The sequence below is a fragment of the Convolutriloba macropyga genome, chromosome 12 (assembly GCF_964194025.1).
Source record: "Convolutriloba macropyga chromosome 12, txConMacr16.3, whole genome shotgun sequence".
Classification (NCBI taxonomy): Eukaryota; Metazoa; Xenacoelomorpha; order Acoela; family Convolutidae; genus Convolutriloba; species Convolutriloba macropyga.
Window position 1 is genome coordinate 46,992,548 of NC_134479.1, and position 23,545 is coordinate 47,016,092.

A 23,545-nucleotide genomic window follows, 5' to 3' on the forward strand; every position below is an offset into this window, starting at 1 on the left:
TGTGCCATAAACACAGAAGGTAACAGATACATATATCTGGGACAGATAATACACACATGCCTTCATATACTTGAAACTTATTGTATTTAAGTTAAGTTTCAAAGTGCCAAAGTCAGCTTGTTGAGAGAAAGCTGCGTCACAAACTTTCAATATCTGATCACTCTAATAATGGCCTACGGGTTCTTGTAAGCTAGAGGATAAGATTGACGCAAAAATCAGTCAGCAATTTTACCCTTGTTATCCAAAAGTAAGACGAATAAATTCGATAGAACGACAAAACAATGAAAACATAAACAGAAGAACTCAAAAGCTATTCAAACCTTCGCTAACAAAAAAAACAATAACCTGAATCAGTTATGTTTGCCTTGAAACAGTTATTAGTTAACTCATCAAAGCTTAATAAAAAAAACTGTTTTAAATTTTAACATCCATGTGTCATGTCGGGAAGGTTTCCAGCTTTCACATCAATGATGCAACAGAAATAAACAACAATTACGACATCAGAAACCAAATGTACTCTCCACGGTACCTTGAAACCAAATTATTTTGTACTGCTACAAAAATCTGGGATATGGGTAAAAAGTAGCCAACAGTTTTATGATGCACATGATCCGTTAAAAAAAGAAAAACAAACGGGCAAATAGTCGTCAGAAATCAAATAGTCGTAATACAATAGTGCTCTGAAGTTACTTTTACTACCCAAAAGATGCCATGTGAGAGCGGACACAATGGGTATGACAGACACTTCCTCATAAACGAACTTATTGGAAGTTTGTATATCTAAAACTAAATTTAATAACAAGGAAAACAACTTTTTGGTTATGGGTTCCAAGCTATTCAAAAATCTTAGAAACTAGAGTTGTATTAATTAGAGTTGTATCTTTGAGAAATTGAATTCAATTTAAATTGAAATTCCAATTTAACAAGAAAAGAACGAAAGAAACGGATCAAAGCTTTTAAAAATACCAAATCAATTACCAATTTATTACAAATTTTTCATATATGCAAATCCATACTTTCTGTCGTAAAATTCAGTTGTACTTTTTTTAACAATAATACCAATATTGTTTTCACTTAAACAAATAAACAACTGCCTAATATACCGGTTGATTTAGTGCAAATATTTACCATTCAATTTCAAACGTGATGTAGAGAATTTGAAATTTTTGTAATGTTGCTTTTTCATGCCAGTTCCTCAAACCTTCCTCAAACTAAGTTCTATACTTTTGAGATTATTTGTTTTTTTTAAAAAAAAAAGGTGTTGGATATCTGGAATGAACCAGTCGGTGGCTCTTGTCCCTGTACTCTGGACCCAATCGGACTTTTATCCCATGAAGTGACTGGACTTGTAGCTGGACAGGACTATACATTCTCCATGCAACTCACAAGTGCTTATGGGAAGAAAGGACTTGTGACGTCATTCAAAGTGGCCACTTACACTGATGTGGTTTGATAAAGTTCCCTTTTTCACACATTTTAGGTTCCCTCAGCGATATGTTAACTTACAAAATTGTGTGGATAGTTAGGTTAAGTGAGAGAGATATGAAAAAAATCTTTTAGAACTAAAAAATAACATAGCTTTCCATACAAGCAATCCTTTATTTTTGCCGTACCTTTGAAACCATCTAAATCATATTGAACTGCTCTATCTAAATTTCAAAAAATTTATGAATCTCTACCTTTCTTCGTATTATGTGAGACAGTTTAATAAGTTTTTGTAAGCTGATTAATAAATAATACGATGCTTTGACGCTCCAAGGAGAGATGGCTTTTTATGACTTCATTGAATATTAAATTGCGTAATTTTTTTCCAAGCTAAAACTTGCGTTTTATTGTAAACGACAACAACTGTGACCAACATAAAAAGATATGGTATCTGTTCAAAAATTAAACGATAATCTTAAGTCCACCTTTGTGTCAGTTCTGTTTTATATAGTTTTTAATGTTATTTAATCAGATAAGCTAACATATGAACAATTATTTAAGAATAAGTGTTCCATGAGGTTTTTTCAATCTTTATATAGCAAGTTGATTTGCATACTTTTAATGGCTGGCAAAAACTTAATCTTTTATGACGTTCTACATTCAATATTGCATTATGAGCTCAATCAAACAGATGTCACAATAATAAACCATCAAAAAGAATAAATTTTCTTACATATTTACATAGAATTTTTTCAATCTGATCAGTAGTTTAATTCTTGCGCCGCCATAACGCGCCATAATTAAGTATTCAAAAATCTTAAGTAAACTGAAAGCTATTCGACCACAAAATTTCCGGAAAAACGCTACACATTATGACTGGCGCCAAAAACCAATAACCTTCCGATTGAAAATATTTTTAAATCAGCGGATCAAAGAAATATCAATTGCACTGAAAAAGAGGTCCATCTGGTTTTCAAACCGAACTAAAAATAGACAGCATCATAGTCAATAAACATAGGTTCTCTAAATAAACAATTGCGCAATTTTCACCAATAATCAAAAAATTAAATTAGAAATAAATGTCAAAAACTATCGGTGTTTATCAATTAACAATTAACTTCAGAGCTTGTACAGATAAAATAGCCATCGTTGCAATTTTTTTATAGTTTCTTTCTCTTTCACTGATAGCAAAAGTTCTCTTCAGTCAATGTTTTCGTCGTTGTGAAAATTGAAAACTTCCCTAGAACAAAAATTTGAAAAGTCGACAATTGACATTGTCTCTTTCTCAGGGCAGTAACTAGCTGTTTTTTCAATTAATTGTCAAGATCATTTTACGAAATCAAAACATAAATTTTGGACGAAAAAGTAGTACTTCTTCCATTCAAAGTTTGTAGACAATTTTCGCACCCTTGATCCCTTGACTAGTGATCTTACCTAATTATGAAAGTCAAAAAATATGTACGGGTAACTTGCCAGAGAAATCAACGAAAAATTGATGAAAATAATTTGTGTTTGATGGTTTAAAATTGTCTCAAAATTTTATATGTTTCACGTTTATTCAGTCATTATTCAAAATGCATTTGCGTTAGAAAAAAAAGAGAGAAAAGAAATATAACATAATTCTCTGACAAAATTCTTTTTTTTTGTGAGATTTGAGTGAAATTCTTCCTTTCTACAATGGGGTAACTGGTAGGTTACTCTTAAGTTTTATTTTGAAGTAGGCAAACCATTAGTCAAACTAGCCATTGGGATCCACGATGTAAACAAAATTCAGATTTTTGTTAGTTAATTTTTTTATAGCTATGAGGTGTACTAATATGGAGTATAAAAAAGAACTTTGATTTCGTGATACTACTAGCTTATTTTCGATGTTCAATGTACTTTGATCTGTGCATCGGGTTTGAGATGCTTCGTGTATACTTGTATTCTGTCAATAATGTCAATTTTTTTGAAATTTCAGACTCAAAGAAAGATGCATATATATTTTTTTTTTTTGAAATAATCTATTAAAATCATCTTGAAATAAATTAAAGTGGTCAACGACAACCTAACAGACCTTTTCAGCACCGCAGTTCATAAATAAAAAGATAATATAGTACATATTTTCAAGGTCGATGTCAAGTTGCAGCCTTTGAAAAAAGGTTTCTTATATATAAAAAAACTTCTTCATTATAATATAATCCAATGTACAAATTTAAGAAACAATACAAAACCCCGGTTGACTGAATTAATTTACAATGAAGCTTACTGCATGCAGTAGAAAAAGTTATCCCGAGGAAAGTATGCTCCTAATGGGGTATAAAGTATTTACTTAGAGCTGTTTCTTAGCTCCTATTGCAATTCTCAAAAAAGTAATGGAGTAATCTATTTGTGAAAACTTTTACCTTTTGACAGGTTTCCATTAAATGCCTTGGTTGTGTTTCGGTAATTGTAATTACTGTATAGAAGAAGATTTCTTACTTGATCCTGTCTTTTTTTTCAGATCGAAAACTCGACAAGTGTTGGAACGGAGGATTTGTTTCTAAGTGTAACAATTGAATCTGGAACTGGCGCAAGCATCAAATTCAGAATTACTGGGCAACTCGGAGGAATAGACAGATCCTATTTCCACGACTTTGGGTAATCTCGGAGTTTTCAACGCGCATCATTGTCTAGAATCCTTATTTCTTAATTTTTTTCTAGGAAATCAGAATCTTAGTTTGCTTGCTTTGTGATATATGAACAAGCTAAAGTAAAGACAAGGTGAAGAAAATTTTGGTAGAATTTTCAGGGACACAAAAACTCAGCTAACAATTATTATAAAATTTTTTCACTGAGAGCTAATTTTTAGTTATGTATCCACTTTGGCCTTTTACTTAATTTCTCTGCCACCGTACGCCAATTAATCATCACATGCAAACTTTGATGTTTTTTCAAACTTTTAACAACGTGTAAAGACTAATAAGGATGTTAGGAAGTTTTCAGTGTCTTGAACAAGGTCAACTCTTGAAAAAAAAGAACTCATTTTCACTTAAGAAAATTATAACAATTACCCAAGAAGATCATATTAAGCAGAATGCAATGCTTTCTGATCTATGCTTCCGATATATTGACAGTAAGTCTGGTACACGACTGATGTCCAAAATTAGGAACTGATCACAAATTTTCATTGATTGTATGTATATTGAAATACATATATAATAATTTTTTGAACCATTACCTCGCATTGAGCTCAGTTCGGTTTTTGTTGACTAAGATAACAACATTTTTTTGTTCTGATTCATGACCATTGATTTGATGTGTTCATATATTATATCTGAATGGCGAAAGGCGCCTGATACTTCATTTTTCGAGTCAATTTAGACATTTTTTATGTTCACACCTTCCCGGGTCGAGGTGTCACCGCTAAAAATCGCTAAAAGATGTAAGATTTGCGGTGAATTTGAGTAAAAGTGTAAGATTTGCGTTCAATGCGATGAATGCGGTGAAAAAAAACTTTTAAGCGGTGAAATTTTTTTTTCAGCGCTTTAGCGGTGAAAGAAAATTTTTCACCGCTAAAAGCAGGATGCGGTGAAAAAAAATTTTTCACCGCTACCAGCAGAATGCGGTGAAAATAAATTTTTCACCGCTACCAGCAGAATGCGGTGAAAAAAAAATTTTCACCGCTAAAATCGCAAATCTTACAAATATCCAACGCGCTAATTTCAACGCTTATCTTATATTCACAGGAAATATCATTAAAGTAAGTGACAGATGGGGCAGTGGATTACGAATTTGGTCACACGCATGAGGTAGAGGTTCGAACCATTGTACGGTAGTTTCTTTTTTGTAAGAATTCCGATGAATGCGGTGAAAAAAAATTTTTCACCGCAAAATTCAACGCAATTCTTACAAAAATTCACCGCTTTCAGCGCATTCAACGCTAAAAGATGCGGGCGCTTTGCGGTGAAAAAAGTTTTTTTTCACCGCTATTCACCGCTAATCTTACATTATTTTTTGTCAAAACCTCGACCCGGGTTTTTTCATACGAGATTCAAACAACTGCTTATCTTGAAGCCGAACTAATTTGTTTGTGCACTCAGTACTTATACACTCCCAGTCACTTAGTGCGTGCCCTTACATTGTAAATTCATCACACAAAAATGTGACTCGTGTTGTTGGGGGGGGGGGGGGGGGGTTGCAATTAGTATGCAGCCACTTAGATTGAGGTAGGCGGCAAAAAAGGAAAAATAAAAATACCTGAGGACATATACTGCTTAAGCGCGTGCCAGTATATAAAATGTTTTAAAAAAATTAGATGTGGGTTTATAACTTCTACCCTCCCGCCCCCAAAGTACTAAATTTAACATAAAATGTGCTATACAACAACACATGAATTGTAATGGGGCGCTTATAAAAAACGGGGCGAAACAGAATAGACCCCATTGTTTGTGAATAAGTACCCGAGAAGTCCAAACGCAGTAATAAGTCAATTATTATTCAGTCGGTACTGCGTCAGAGACGGATTCTTGTCTCTTTTTCGGAGATGATCTAATTTCAGAGCAAAACTTCAGTCGAGTAAGGGGATCGTAGCGCGAAAAATAAGGACTAGCACTGATCCGCTAAACCTTCCGGGCGAATTTTTTCGCCCACAAAAGGTAAGATTGGGGCTGCAATAAAAGGATTTTTGAGGAGTATGCAGTTTAAAACTCTTAAACCTTGGGCTTCGATGGGCTTCCAAGGGGGCGTAAATTGATGTAAGAATGAAGGGGTAATTTATTCAGAGTGGATAAAAATTGTGCACGAATCCGGCATGAATGGGAATAAAATGATGTAAGGGGGGACTTGTTGGGAAGGAGTAAAATGGTGTAAGAGTGGGACTATCGTGGGGGTTAAAGTGATGTACGAGTGAGAGGGGGTAACTTGATGAGAGGGGGTAAAGTTGTGTGAGAGTGGGCTGCTCAAGACTCACAAAAAAAAGTCTGACAGTAATTTCTCCATTACCCCCAAACTCCCACACCATCTCCCCCTTGACAGCCTATGGAGGCCCAAAAAAATCTAAAATTCATCAGCTGACTCTTGATTTTCCCAAAAAAAACATTTTCACTGAGACCCCACTCACACATCATTATAAGCCCACCGCAGACCCCTTCTTACACCACTTTACGACCTCTCAACAAATTACCCCTTCAATCGTACATCATCTTAACCCCTATCATCAGGTTACCCCTTGTGACATGCTCTTATCGCCTAGGAATCCCTTACCTTACATTAGTATAGCCCCCTCCCATAATTGAAGACTGTCACTCTGGAAGCCACCAGCTCTGTACACTCAGCTGATTCTCCATAGCCTCCGGACATCTAATGCATGACCCATTTTTGGCGGTCCATCTATCAGAATTTTTTAATAAAATTATTCCCCTCTTCACTCTTGCATCATTTTACCTTTTTGGCGGCCAAGTTCTTACGCACTTTTGTCACTTCCGAATAACTTACCCGCTCATATTTACATCTTTTTACCCCCTCGGACGACCTAATCTTACATTATATTAGTCCCAATACTCGTAGACTGGCAATCTTGAACCCACAATATCTGTACCTTCAGTTGTTTTCCATAGCCTCCAGAACAACATGTTTGTAAGTATGCATGTATGTATGCATGTATGTATGTATTATGTAAATGTATATATGTATATACATGTATATATGTAACGTGTATATGTATATATGTGTATGTATTCATGTATGTATATATGTTTGTGTGTATTGTTGTATGCATGTATGAATGTATTTGTGTATGTAAATGTATGCATGTATGTGTATGTGAGTATCTATATATGTATGTATTGATGTATGTATACATACACACATTCCTACATACATACATACATACATACATACATACATACATACATACATACATACATACATACATACATACATACAGATTTGTACAAGAAAAACAAGTTTTTACCTAAGTATGTACACAATTATGGTCATAATCACCTATGTCCTTAAATGCATACATAAATTGGTGAAAACAACAGTAAAACAACTAACCTGTTAGTAGATGTATAAAATCATTAATGATATATTAATTGGAGCGTCATCAGATCATGCCCAAACATGTTCAGGGTCACAAAACTTTCCAAAACAAATTGACCAATCGGAGTGCTTGATTTTTTATTCAAATTGACAACCAATCAGAATTGAAAGATTTATAAACAAAAACTCTAAACGCTCACGTTCAGTAAACAGTAAAATAATGAACACAATAGGAACAAAAGACATCAAGCTCATTCATGAGAAAGTTTTATCACTGAGAGGTAACATAAATTATACACACATATCTTATCGACAATTATATTTCGTAGCTGCTTGTTCTTTGTTAGATCCAGAAGTTGACGGAGAAATAGCACTTAAATTTAGACCCTATGGTGGTTTCATTGGAATTGATAATTCAAGACTAGATCCTTTATTGGAACGGAGCAAAGTGCTACGACTTCATGCTGCATTGCATGACGCCGCTGGATTTATAAAAGATTGTCGAAACAAAGGCCCTGGATATGTTTACGCTTTCCGTTACTCACCAGTAAACAATTGTCTTTTTGGACACCTGACAGGAATATTATTCATTCTATCAGTGAAAATTTTTCATTCACAATTGTTTCGTGAATTGGAATGCTAGAAAATTTTGGCAGCAAAACCACAAATATTATTGTCCTCGATCTCGAAGGTTTCGAACTCAAGTCACTTGGATTCATTATAAAAGAACTCAGTTTGTGTTCCAGTTACAACGATACAATATTTTTCAAACCGCCGCTTAAATTCGCTGATTTACCCGCACACGATAGACAAACTGTTATTTGGCTGACCAATAACCTACACGGTCTTGATTGGGACGAAGGTGATATACCTTACTGTGATTTGAAAACAATCTGTCTGAGTTTCAGTTTCCGATTCACACGAAAAAATTTTTTTGCCAAAGGCATTGAAAAGTGTGAGCTCCTCAGTAAGCTTTTACAAAAAACTGTTTATAATCTGGAGGATCTAACTTGTCCCCGAATCTCAGAGATAATATCAGAAGAACAAGTTCCCTCCTGTTATCATCATTCAAACTTTCGTTCAACAAACGATCAATTATCAAATCACTGCGCGGAACGTAAAGTAAGAATATTTTCACAGTGGACACAAAGTGATGCACAGAGAAGACCCAGCAACTTTAATAACTTATCTGTCAGACAACTTGAAGATATTCACTTGCTTGACTCCACTTGACGATCAGCCGATTGTAATATTCAACAGAGTTCAGGATCCCTCTCCACCAATACAGAATAATTTTTCAAGTGATCAACAGAACCGAGCGAACTATCTCAACAACAAGCCAAACACAGCACAACAACCGCGTTACAACTCGCTTAATAGTACCGCAGCAAAACCTTATTTTGCAACCATTACTCTTTCTCCCGACGAGCTGGACAGCTTTAGGGCTTTCCTGCCCGTGATAGATAATTTCTATCACTTCCAACTGTACGTAAAAAATAAACAGAGAGCTCAAGAACATCAGAATCAGTTCAATTATGGCTATGAACAAAACAAATCAGAAGCCTATGCAGTACCCCAGAGAGCAGCGAATCCCACGTTGGAAGCAATGGGCGGACAAAAAAGTTCCTCAATTTAGATTGAAAAAAACACCACCAGAACGTGAGCTATCACTTAATGAGATGCCAAATGAGTTGCGGTTATATGTCTTGGAGCACCCCGAATTTGACAAAGTCTTCAATCAACCACCATCGTTCGAGGAAAATGACTCATCAACCGTTTGTTGAAAACTAGAGATAAAAAGTCATATTAAAGGTTTCAATTTGTTTGAGTTCTGGTACATGAAACAGTTGCCCAGTAAATAATTCAAAAATTTAACATTTTATATCATCCTTGTTTCGATTCACTTTTCAATTAATTATTTTTCTCCAATGAATCAAAGAGACGAGGCTGACGCCGGTATCAGTAATTTAGTCTTTGATGTGAACAACAAGGAGAGGCCCCCATGGCGTTGTTGTTCAAATTCAACAGTGCCAAGGTCCGAAGTAATATTTTTTGTTCAAGTTAGTATCATTGTCTTAATGATCACTCTTCGCTTCTCTATGCTCTTTCTATTATCAGAAAGCTGTGAAGAGAAATCAATTTGGATGGCTCTCTTATCGAGTTTAGTCGGTTACATTTTACCTAATCCCAAACTATGAACAAAGTTATTCTTACACATGACAGGATATTCATGTCAACTGTAGGACCAAGTGGTTGTGGTAAAACAGAACTCTTATTTCGAATGCTAAAAAGTTCGACCTTTTATCCACGCTTTGAAAAAATTTATTATTTTTACAAAGAGTTCCAACCACTTTTCAAAGATATGTAACGAGTTATACCAGGGATTGAGTTTCTAAAGTACTCAGGTTTTGATATAACAAAAAATCTATCACATTGTCTGCTTATCTATGACGATTCATGTGAAGAAATCTTCAACGATAAAGAATTTGTAAAAATAGCTACCTCAGGACGTCATCGCAAATTACATGTTATATACGTCAAGCATAATTTGTTCCATCAAAGCAAATGGTCCAGAACCATTGATCTGAATACAACACACATAATATTATTCAAGTCGCTTCGTGACATTCAACAAATTGAATATCTTGGAAAACAGTTGAATTGTCTCCAACTGATAAAAGAAGCATACAAACTAGCAACTGCGGAGCCCTTTGGACATTTGATGATTGATCTCGACCCAAAAACCAGTCAGGGTTTACGTTTTTCATCGCAACTAATTGGACCGGATCCTTCTATTTTTTTACATTTCGTCCCCTGAAGCAGTCATTACAACAATTACAAATGAAAAAGAAACATTTGCTTATGTTCAAGCAATGGGCAAATAAGAGGAATGAGAACACAGCTCAAATAGAAATATTACATCAGGGCGATTTCAATTGGTTCTTGAGTGACTGTGTGATGAACGTGCTCTCTGGAATTGTACCAATCAATAAAGTTGAATTGAAAAAATTCGAGAAACCACTACGTAAACTTGCAGACAGGCGAGTTGAAAAAAGTGAGAGAATCAAAATTTTTCGATCAGATTCTAGAGTTCGTCTAATTAAAATGATTGCGTTGCTTTTCTGGAGCAAAATGAACACTGAAGAGTTTGTGCTAATTCCTCGTCAAATGTATGCGAATGAACAACCTCAAATTGCTCAACTTCTCATCAATAAAATTGTCCGAGAGAGAGCAAAACAAATATCACTGTTGCAAAGAAGCAAGTCTCCAACAGCACCTTCTACCACGCAACAAGACACTCAACAGCAGACCGATAATATTTTGAAGAATATCAGAGATGAGTTGAATGAGACTAGAGATGACAAAATTGATACAAAAATTTCAACTAAATCAGGGAGCGAGTTTTGGGAGATATTAAACACCTTGATAGAAAAAAGTTTGAAAAAGCGAGCATAATATTGGAAAAAATAGAAGAGTCAGAATCTCTATCCCTGGATCAGACATCAAGACTAATGGTTAATAAGTCAAGCACGGGAATTCTTGTAGCAGATTTTCTTTACGATCTACAACAAACAACATCTAAGCTTTCACTTGAACATTACAAAGTCCTGACCTTTCTAGATATCAGTTCACAATTAACTTGTAATACATACGCAAAAAAATTTCTTGCCTTATCACTAAACGAAAAGTTACAGTTGTTTGAGGATGAACCAGAAAACGAAGAATCAGGAGTCTCGAGAACAAAAGAATCAAAAGCTTCTGGCGACGATGAAGGAAGCCTTGAAGATGCAAAAGACGAAATTCAACCGTCTAGCTCGTGGACAAATTACTTCCTCTCACGTTAAACAACTGAACAAATTATACACAAAAGGTAGTGCAGCTTTGGTAGCATTGCTAATTTGATGAAAGCCAGTGGTTTACCAAGATCCAAAGTGGTTCAATACCTTCAGTCGAAAGCCCCATACACAAAATACAAACAATTCAGAAAAACTTTCCCGAGACTAAAAGCTGGTGCATACAGAATAAACGAAATCTGGTCTGTCGATGTGGCGTATATGGATAAAATTGCCCAACACAACAATGGAGTCAAATATTTACTGGTGGCTGTTGGTGTTTTATCGCGATACCTACGGGTGCAACCAATGAAAACTTTATATGCAAAAGATGCTGTTGAAGCGTTCAAAAAAATGATCAAACAGAAAAAACCAGAAAGGGTTTGGACAGACAAGGGATCCGAGTTTAAAGGTGAATTCAAAAAATTTTGTGAAAAGAAGGAGAGATTCATTTATATACAACAGAAAACGAAACCAAGTCGGCATTTGCTGAGAGGACTATTCGATCGCTCAAAATTATTATTCACAAATACCTGGAGGAAAATTGGACTTGGACTTATATTAAAGAATTGCCCCAGTTTGTAAATACTATAAACAGTCGTGTTAATCGTGTTACCGAACTTGCACCTAACAAAACTTTTAAAAAACATGAACCGTTTCTAATATCCCTAGCAATTAGCACAAAAAAGTACAAGCCGAAATACGAAGAAGAAGACCTGGTTCGGATTGCAAAGCCAGACGAAATATTTAGGAAAGGTTATAAACAAAATTACACCGACGAAGTCTTCACAGTATTCAAGGTTGCCACCCTCAGTCCAACAACATACAACCTTATAGACGCAAACAACGTTATAATTAAAGGTAAATTTTATGAACCAGAATTAGTCCAAGTGAACGTCATTCCTGTCAAAGACTAAACATGAGTATTAATAAAGAATTTACTATTGATTTGATATCGAATGCATCAATGGGAATTTTTACCAATAATACTATGGCCAAGTTTTGAAATCAACTTGCCCAACCATTACAGTTAGATGGAGATTGGCAAGTTGCCCTTGCTTCAATATCATTTCCATCAAACATCAATAATGTAAACTCAGCCGAAATAGTTGCGTATGTCAGTTCTGGCGCTGAACTTGATGCTTCACATAACCGCACCGGACAACTTCGAAGAATTCGCAAAGGTATATACAACAGTTCAGAAGAGCTTCTGGAAGAAATTTTTCGAATCGCTCATTTGAAACAGTTTGACTATGATTTTGACACTGTAACGCAAAACTTAGTTTTGAAATTTGGACCTACGAAGGTTTGTCATTCAAAGATGAAGAAGTACCCAGTATTCTTGGTTTTAAAGGAATAAGAGATATTTCGAATCATGGTTTTATTCATATTGGTTACAAGTCAGAAAATGCAGGCAACTCTTTGAACCGACATGTTGGAGATTTTCCAGTTGATATTACTTGTGGATCACAGCTAATATTTGTATACATTGATATAATTGAACATCAGAACGTTGGTGATGTGAGAGCTCCGGTAATAAAAATCATTGAGTCTGAAAGACGTTTGAGAAACGGTAGCATAAACACAGTGACACCCATACACCACAAGTCCTACACAAATTTGGATTACAAGCCAATATTATCAAACAACATTCAGAACATCCAGGTAGAGTTGAGAAACGAAACTGGAAAACTAATTCCTTTTACTGGCACCGGAAAAATTATAGTCAGTTTAAAATTTCAAAAAATTATTTGATATTGAGGCATACTACAGCAATCAAGCATCTCAATCAATGCCGCATTTTTCCGGACACTACAGACAAAGAGGCAGCGGTTTTGGAGCGCATGCAGCAGGTATTGAAGATTTGCTCTGCCATTAGCACGCCAATTTCTCTGGCCCGCAGCGAAAAAGATTGGTCGTGATTTATTGGTTCAGGGAGCACAAGAGTTAGTAGAAGTTGCAACCAAAAGAAAGTCAGCAAAACAAGCACTGAAAAGTACAGTAGCCAAAACAGCTCGCAAACAAATAGGTGGATCTCTTCAATCACGTAATGCATCAGGTCGTAAAATAATATGACGAAAAAGACGACAATACACGAGACCTCGCTCAAAGCAAAAACGAAAAATCTCAGCCAGAAGAATCATTTCTCGAAAACCGCGTCCAAAAAGGAGTCGTCTGGATTTTTTCTCGCGAGTGAAAAATGCGAACTAATATTGTAATACCATCTGAAGCTACTCACAGTTCTTTAGACTTATTTGAAAAACCACCTTTGCTGGTAACATCTGATCAATCATTCGAGCAAAAAACAGGACCGCTTTATTCGCCTTCAGGATCTTCATTGGAATTTGAAGTTGTTGGTGATCGCAACAATTTTATTGACTTGCAAAAATTTACCTGGAGATCAAGTGTCGAATACTTCAAACAAATGGAACGGATTTGTGCTACACAACTGATGACGCTAATGCCAGTGATCTTCAATATTTTGCTAATAAAATCCTTCATTCACTTTTCGCCGACTGTACTGTTTATGCAAATGGTATCAAAATTTTAACAGCTAATGGACACTATGCACACAAAAGTTTCATAGAAACTGAATTCTCTCACGGTACAGACGCAAAAAAAAACCTGGCTAAAATGTCAGGGTTACGAGTATGAGGAAAACCCGGGCACTATTCCAGCAGCAATCTCAGATATAATAAAAAGAACAGTGCGATATTCCGCACGTATAACGTTATATGGAAAGTTGGCGGTTGATTTCTTTTCGTGTGAGAAACATTTGGTTAGTGGAGTTACCTTACGAATTTCAATGAGACGATCTCAAGATGACTTTGCCGTCATCAGCGAAGACGCAGCGAAACACTACAAGGTTAAAATAGATGAGGCTAATTTATTTATCAGGAAAATGACGGTGTCAGATAATGTTGTAGGTGCAATTGAGAAGACATTATTGAAAACTCCGGCAATTTACCGATACAATGAAGTAATTACCAAAACATGCTTGGCTACAACAGGCCAACAAAGCTGGAAACATGAGGATATTTTCACTAAAGAGCCAATCAGAAGAGTCATTGTTGCATTATGCGTTGGTACGGCATTCATCGGTACCAACACCGCTAATCCATTACATTATCAAAAGTTTGGTTTTAAGAGAGATAACCATTTATCGAAACGGTTTTGCAACGGCTGGAACTCCAATGTCAACAACTGACAACAAGAGGTTGTACTACAATTCAATGAGTGCATTAGCTTATGTAGAAAATGGCCATGGAATACCTCTGAGTGAGTTCGCAAACCATTATATAATGGTGTTTGATGTGACCAGCACTCAAGAGGCAACTCATGACCTTATTCATCCAGAGCTAACAAATTCATCATTGTTTGTTGAACTCAAGTTCGATGCAGCGTTAGCTCATAACGTTGAAATATTTTTTCTTGGAGAAAAAGCATCTAGTATCTCTATTGACTCCGCAAGAAACGCATCTAAGAACGCTCTTCCCATGATCACAAACTAATGGACGAAGACCAAATTCATCACCAAGTGAAAAAGTGTAAACATCTCAAATTCAAATTCAGAGGGGTTTATGCCTCTGATAATTTTCCGCTGAACTTGCAAACCAACACATTTATTATTGTTAATGCATCACGATCCAACTCTATTAGAACCCACTGGGTAGTGCTAGCTAAACGATATGCATACCCAATAATATACTTCGCAGATCCATTGGCTCTACCCTTGACTGCCTACAAGGATATTTTCAACCGTTTACAACAGTGTAAAGACTTGGAGATAATGATGGATATCATGGAACATAGAAGAGACGTTCAGTCTCCATCCTCAGACTCCCAGATTTGTGGTTTATTTTGCATATATATTGTTCATTATTTTTATAGTGAGAAATTCCCATTCATACCTGATGTAAATGAATTAGAGTTGCTAGTTTTTGTAAAACATATGAAGTAAAAGTTAATTTGATTTTGAAACAACAACATTTTTTGAATATCATTTTTTACAAAATTGAAAGGTTATGAAAGAGTTTGAGGTTTCTCGCACAAAACCCCCGTGGCCACTAAGCAGAATATCCATTATCTGATACAGAGTTGAGGAGTGTTCACCTTGCATAAGCTGGCAAAATCGTTTCAAAGTTACATCAGGGACTGTAGAAGAACGTTTGTTGGCCGTAAAAGTACTAATAGATTCCGCTGCTGCCTCACTCAAGGGTGCTGGAATTTGTTTCTGGTTCTTGGTAACTGAAGAAGAAGTTGATTTTGAACGGTACTCAACAGCAACATGTAATCGTGAAATTATTGCACCACGTTTAACAAAATCTTTTTGCGTAGGCTGAATAAGTAATTTGAAACAGTTAACGAGACACGGTATCACCGCAGGTACATAAAGAGAATCGAATATATTTTCATCCTGCGAACCAAATTCATACATAACATGATAATGATTGGAGCCAAATGTACAACCTTCGATAACTGTTGCAGATGAATGATAACCATATGCATAATTTTCAATTGTTGTGTTTTCAAGTTTTGGTTCCGTCTCACTAATATTGTACTTGAAACGTTTTTGAAATTTCTTGAAATATTCGGGACTGTTCTCATACATTGCCTCAACCATAACGAACAAAACGAACAAACTATGAAAGCATAAACAATGACAGGAAGCAAAAGGTATAATAGAAATTATTCCGAATCCTCATCGACTTTTACAGACGTTTTTGGTATTTTCTTTTGGCGCTGAGTTGGTGTTTTGCCGGCTCGTTTTGCTGGACGTTTTGAGTCATCAGTTGAATCTGGTTTTAGAAGTGAATCGATCAAGCCAACTGGTTGATCAAGCATTTGTTCTAGTTTTTCAATGTTCCGACATATCAACCGAAACTCTGCCGCCGAAACTCTGCCGTGTAATTTTTTGATTGAAATCCCAATCGACGTGTTTACTATCACGTTTGAACAATTTCAAGGATAAGTAGGTGCCAGTGGTATGATAAGTCTTAACAGCAGCCCTAACAAGCCGTTTTTCATTGAGCGAGAGATCCAAATGAAAGTCGCTGTACTCAGCATCCTTAGATAAAACATTACCCATAATGTTGTATATATCGAGGCAAACTGTATCAAAGTAATCTGAAATGATGAATGACTAATACATTACTGTTTGTTGGAATGTAAACAATTTTAAACCCCACGCCAAAATGTCTAGAAAATATAACAGCTGAGCAAACAAACCCATCCACCCTAGCGTGTAAACAAATCTATACTCCTCTATATCAGCTCTGATGTTTATACGAAATATGAAATTCAAAAGATCGGAAAAAATATACCCTGCTGAATCAAGACCCATTCAATGTCACAATTTTCCAAGGCAATTTAAAAATTTCCATTCACTAATGCAACATCGTCGGGCCAAGCATTATAAAGGCCATAGCAGAAAACAGTTTTACAAGTCCCGACCTTTAAGTCTAAAAACTGACAAATTTTCATTAGCAAGGGATAAATTAGCTCGCCTCCTCGAGTCTATTTATATTTCCCGAGAGCACCCCACTTCAACTTAGTTCAATATGACACAATTCTATTTATAGACATGACGGAATAATGATGAAATGATTAAGTCAAATAAACAAAAACGTCTGCAACAATTTTTCATTCTTTCCGCCATTGTTCTTTCTTGTTGTTCAATATAAGTTTTGTGAAAATTGTTTAGTTCTTTGGCATCTTATTACATTACTGCAAGTCTTTATTACTTAACCTTCTTCTAGAATTAGCTTTCATCCTGCTTGTCCATTCAGTTCCATATCATATAAAAACAAGATTTCAATTCTCTTGTTCTCAGAATTGATTCTAGACTCGGTGCTGTTAAGTCTTTATAAAACTTTCCTTACAAAGAAAAGTGTGCGCTTTGTTACCGTTTGAATGCATAAAATCGGAACAAAAACATCTCAATTGTTTATCCATTACCTGCAATATGGCTGCTGAATATTTAGAAATTGCAAAAACAAGTGAGCGAGGCACTCGAACCCTTGTGCGAATGTGTCACAACTTCAAAAATATTGTCCGTGTAAAGGAAAGCTTTGATGATCAGACAGAATTATGGCGTAAAAAAAACAGCTTTATTGTTCCAGTTAATTACATTGAACCAATACTTGAACACACAAAACAAAACGATTTATTTCATCTTACAAAAACGCCAGAAAAATCACCAAGACAAGAAGAGTCTCCATATGCTCATCGATATTATGGATGTATTACTCCCATTCAAACAAAAAAGCAGGATGTGAAAAAATTGGCGAAGCGAACATGAAAACTTTTTGCAGACTACGATCATGAGTGCATTGAAATTTGGGAGAATCAATTGGGGCAGCTTGAAGAAGTTGAGCAAATATCTGGTTTTTGGAATTTTGATCAGTCGCCAAGTGAAGTTACAAAAACCCCAGAAAGCCTCCCGTTGCTTGTCAACAATTTTTCTGATGATGTCAACATCGATGAAACACCTCCATTGAGACAATGTTATGCCCCCGTGAAGAAGGTCATCAAGTTATCTCGACTCTAAACAAAACAAACCCACCTCAAACTCATTGTGCATATTGAACATTTCATTTGTTGCTGTTCATTGTGTTCCAACGTATGAACTTTGTGTTTCCTTCTTTAAACTAGTTCTTAATTTAATTTTCTCTAACAATCAATCTTAGCGCTAGACTTTGCATGATTTTTTGAGAGAAGGATTTAGGCGATGCGGCGAAATTCAGACATTGAACAGACAAGTATGTGAGACATTGCCGTAAACAAATAAGCAAAAACAGACCGGGTTGAAATAAACCAGCTAAAGCTTGGATTTTTCATATCATGACAAACAGTCAATAAACATATTTCACCAATTGCTATTATTCAGTAGAGAAAGTGAAACAAAACTAGGCTATGTATATAAGAAGTAAAACTGTGAGCTCGGAATCACCTGTGATGAACCAACAAAAACTAGCAAAGCAGGTAAACAAGTGCATCTGTGATATTGACACAACAGTCTGGTAGACTTGCTGCCCCCAACCACTATTTGTAGAGCAGTAGCTTTCAGTCCCAAAAGTAAACAAAAAAGACGCGCACTCTGATTGGTTGAGAGTGTTGTAAAAATGTGTCCACTCCAACTATAAATTTTTCTCATTTGCTTTTTGCCTTAACTTTCAACTCAAGTTACTGAAATAATTTTCAACAGTCTTATCAAAACTAATCAGCAACAGCAAAAAACTTTCATTCTTTCCTCTTGAAAACTTTCACCCCCGTTCCGTATTTGTCTCAAGTTCCTACACCTGTAATGAATTCAGAGAAGTGTAGAGTTTGCAAAAAGACACTTTCGGACAAACGAAGCTTACGTCGGCACATGAAAGATGTGCATAAACATTATGCACAAACAAACGTATTCGTGTGCGATGAGTGCGCATTTGCTAATGAAATAGTTATCGAACTTGAGACGCATATGAGACAACAACGCAACTCAACCCACCCACGCTATTGCCTATACTGCAACAAGTTTTTCACAGACAACCTCAAGTACATGGAGCACATGAATAAAAATCATGGACTGCCAGTATGGGATGCTGATGCTGAAAACAATCAAAACTTGGGAATTCTTCATTCCGAGCAAGCATTCGGCGGTGTGTTGAAAACATATGACATACCTATGGGAGAGCATGAAATAGACTTGCTAAGTTTCATGCGTAGCAAACGCGATGAGATTGAAAACGTTGTTCAACTCAACACCCAAAATCAAGCACAAAAACTTCAGTTTAGCACACTGGTACAACTCACAAAACCATCGAATGATGAAGACGTTAGCAGTCAGCCAGATTGCATCAAAATATACATCAACTCAAAAATGCAGCGGGTCGACTTCACAGGCTTGAGCAAATCCTGTTTCGCTGGAATGGTTGAACAAATGCTGCTCGCACTGAACAACTTTGCATCCCATGGTAGCGGTTGGACATTAGATAGAATTGAAAACATTGAACTGAGACTCGCCAGATCAAAGCCGATCACAGCATCGTCGTATTTGGCCTTGCCTACTGACCTAGCAAAAAGCCAGTACCTGTTGAATATTCGCAACCGACAAGATGAGAAACGTTTTTTCTACTGCTATACAGATCAATTTCATAAGACATTCGGGCCACAATTGATACCGCCTAATGCTCCATGGAGACAAAAGACAAATCCAATCATGTACAGTTCGGAAAATCCAAGAGCAAAATAACCGGTTGGTGAATTCATGATGCCTATGGCTTTTCACCAAATGGAAAAATTTGAAGAGCTGAACAATGTACGCGTTAATGTTTTCCAACACTCGAATAAGAAACTGATTCCTTTCCGCATATCAAATAGTCGAAACTTTAGTTTCAACCTGGATCTGCTCTTGCTAAGTGATGGTTCAATGCATCACTATGTCCTGATCACCAACATCAGGGGGCTTATCCATAAGTATCTTGGAAAAAACCAGCGCACTGACAATCATTTGTGTCGTAACTTTTTCCATATCCGCACTTCATTGGATAGACATGGGAGACATGAAGAAATTTGTCATCAAAACACGCAACCAAGCAATAATAAAAATGCCCAAAGTGGAACAGCAAAACTTTGAATTCAAAAAAGTTCAAGCCCGATGGTTTGCGCCGATAGTTGGATTTTTCGATCTGGAGTCAATAATTGAACCAGTTGTCCACAATTACAAGACACAACAAAACTCAGTTATTAGGGCATTGGAGGAACATAAACCATGCAGCTATGCTCTTCTCTTCGTTGCTTTGAATGAAACAAAGCCATTTTACTTCGACCTCAAATGTGGTCCGAATGTCATGGTTGAATTTGTTAAGTCACTGGAGCAGATTGCTAGGGATATATACGATGTGAAACAACAACACAAAAATTTTTCCGGCGAACCAACAATCACAAAAGATGAGGCTACCATGTGCTGGATTTGTAAAACCGAACTAAAAACATCTTCAAAAGATCCCACTGTTCTAGACCACTGTCACTTCAAAGGAAAATTTCTGGGATGGGCACATGCGCAGTGCAACTTGAAACGCAAAACTTTAAACATCACACCACTATTCGCTCACAACTTGGCAAACTATGACCTTCATCACGTAGTATTGGCACTGCAAAACCTGAATGAGAAAAATACAATTTCGGTGGTGCCAAGCACAAGTGAGAAATTCATTGCAAATTGGAGTGCATATGAAAACAACACAAAACAAGAAAGGTGTTTGGACCAGTCAGTATGAGTATATCAGACTATTGGACTCATTCAAATTCATGAATGCGTCGCTCGACAAGTTGGTGCAGAACCTGCCAGCTGATCAGTTCACCTCATTGGAACAACATTTCTTATCTTGGCCAACGAAGTCGGCAAATTTGTTAAAACAAAAAGGATCATTCCCTTATTGCTTCGTCGATAGCTTTGAAAAATTACAAGAGGCTCAGCTTCCCCCTCTCAATAAATGGACAAACAGTTTGCAGCAGTACGAGGTAACAGTGAGTGAAGATGAATACAAGCGAGCCATCGAAGTGTTCAATTTATTCGAGTGCCGGAACATTGGTGACTACTACAATTTGTATTTGAGAACAGATGTGTTTCTCCTCGCTGCAGTAGTACTGTGTTTTCGAAAAGTTTGTTATGACACATATGGACTCGACTGCTGTCAGTACTACACCGCTTCCAACTTGTCAGGGGATGCAATGCTCAAAATATGCAATCCCAAACTACATCTTCTAACAGAGAGAGAACACCTTGACATAGTTGAAAGTCTCATAAGAGGAGGCGTGAGCTCGGTTTACAGCAAGCGGCTTTGTCGCGCAAACAACAAGTTTCTTTCGGACTACAAAAAAAAGAACATTTCTTCGTTTATAATAATGATCAACGTCAATAATCTGTACGGAGGAATCATGGAAAAATTCTCCCTACCCCTTCATGAATTTGAAATGTTTGACAAAAGTGAATGGACCAATGAGCAGGCCCAGGAAATTTTGCGCCGAATATTGAATACGCCTGATGACGATGAAGTTGGATACATAGTTGAGGTCGATTTAGGTTACCCCGACACCCTGCACGATCTACATTCGGATTTTCCTTTGGCACCCACAAAAGAAGCGATTGATGAATGCTGGCTCAGCGAGTACCAAAGCAGCTTGTTGGCCGATATGCAAATTTAAAAACCCCAGCAGGTGAAAAAACTCATTCAAACGCTGTTTGATAAACAAAATTACACACTGCACTACCAAACTCTCAAACTCTATGTCGAACTAGGATTGGTAGTGACCAAGCTCCATAGAGTGCTTTCATTCAAACAGCAAAAGTGGCTCGCCCCATACGTGAAACTGAATACGGAAAAGCGAAAGCAAGCAAAGAATAAATTTGAGGAAGATTTTTTTAAATTGATGGTTAATTCATCCTTTGGAAAAACTTGTGAAGGAAAGCGAAACCGAATGAAAGTCAAATTAACCCGCACTGAAGAGGAAACGCTAAAGTGGACAGACAAGCCCGAGTACCAATCGTCAAAAATTTATAGTGAAGATCTTGTCACTGTATGCCTTCAGCAATCGGAAATACTTTGGGACAAGCCAACCATAGTGGGTGGCTGTATATTGGACTTGGCAAAGAAGTTCATGTTCGAGTTTCACTACAAAGTCGTGAAGAAAAACTTTGACTGCAATTTGCTTTATTCAGACACAGATTTTTTTGTATATGAGGTGCGTTCACGAGACTTCTTTGCAGAACTACAGCGGAAAAAGTCGGTCGCTGAGCAGTTCGATTTCTCAAACTTTCCACCAGAACACCCCTTGTACAGCAGGGACAATGCCCGAGTCACGTTAAAGTTCAAAGACGAAATGGGAAGCAAGCCAATTGCCGAGTTTTGTGGTCTGAAGCCGAAGCTGTACTCAATCAAGCTCGCTGAAGGCAAGTATAAGTCTTTTTCAGTACCACTGTATTGCCATCCAAACGCAATCATTCAATAAAAACAAGCACGCATTAGGCATTCAGATAGTTCAGTTTTTTCTGCAGGCAGGAAAGCTCGGATGAATTGCAATTAATCATGTTTTTTTTCAGGTCCTGCTAAGAAGGCAGCAAAAGGAGTGACAAAAGATGCCCGCCGCAGTATGACCCACGAGCTGTACAAACAAACTCTTTTGGGCGGCGAGGTGGTGCGTTTGCTGAACACTCGAATAGCTTCAAGCAACGACAGGCTCCACACAATTGCTGTAAACAAGAAGTCTTTGTCAGGCTACGATGACAAGTGGTTTATTATGAGTGACCAAGTTTCCATGCTGCCCTATGGTCATCGTTCGATACGAGAGGATATGTTCTTCAAGTCAATAATGAAAGAGCCCGATTGGGGAGCGGATGACTCGGGCGAAAGCGAGCAGGAAATCGGGCAGCATGCGCAGGAAAGCGGGCAGCAGGAGCAGGAAAGCAGGCTGCAGGCTTCGGTAGCTGGGCAGCAGGCGCTGGAAGGCGAGCAGCAGCCGCAGGAAAGCCAGCAGCAGGTGCTGGAAAGCAGGCAGCACCAGCAACAACAGTACAAAAACAAGCAGCAAACACAACAAACAACAAACATTCCACATTCAAACAGTATTCTCAACACAAGTTTAAACTCAATTCCCGACCCAGGTTTTCACCAGCGAAATTATAGCGAGGACGAATTGAATCAAAATTTGGTAGATTTTGACAATTTGTCAGAGTTATCGGACAGTGGATCCTCTACAGACCCAGCTCGTGATGGTTTTATACTAAGTCAAGCGGTAGAATCAGACACAGAGAGTCAACAAGTGGAGCAAATGGCTCTACCAGATCACAGGCAAAACAAAAATAAAAGACAAAACATGAGAAAAGCTAGAATTTCGAAAGCGAAAAAATGTCGAGCAGTGTGTTAATGGACTCAAGTAGCGAAGATGAATAAACTAATACGTACCTCAGTGATGTAGTAGACTTTGTTGATTCTCTTCATCTTGGCTATGGAACAAAGAAAATGGTAGTTCACTTCACTCCCGGTGAAGCTGAACAAAACCTTTTTCCCTCCTCGCTTATCTAATACCTTTAATTTTTTTTATATAAACTGTGGCACTCGTAAAATTTTGTGATGGTGGTGCTTGTGAATGAAGTTGGTTTCCGGGGTACTAAATCGGTCATCACAACCCCGAGTGCCTAGGTTGATCAAACGTGGTTCTTCCCCCTTCAGTCCCTGGTGTACTTTAGGCCTTGTGATGTCTAATTTATACTTTATATATGTATATAATAGCTCAGT

General features: G+C 37.0%; 1 protein-coding gene across 1 annotated transcript in view; it reads left to right on the forward strand.

Moving 5' to 3' along the window:
• LOC142350517 (uncharacterized) overlaps window positions 1-23,545 on the forward strand; it is a 129,063-nt gene that overhangs the window by 18,019 nt on the left and 87,499 nt on the right. The window contains exons 3-4 of the mRNA XM_075402367.1: window positions 1,259-1,447; window positions 3,908-4,044. Coding sequence (XP_075258482.1) covers window positions 1,259-1,447; window positions 3,908-4,044 — 326 coding nt within the window. The remainder of the gene's footprint in view (window positions 1-1,258; window positions 1,448-3,907; window positions 4,045-23,545) is intronic.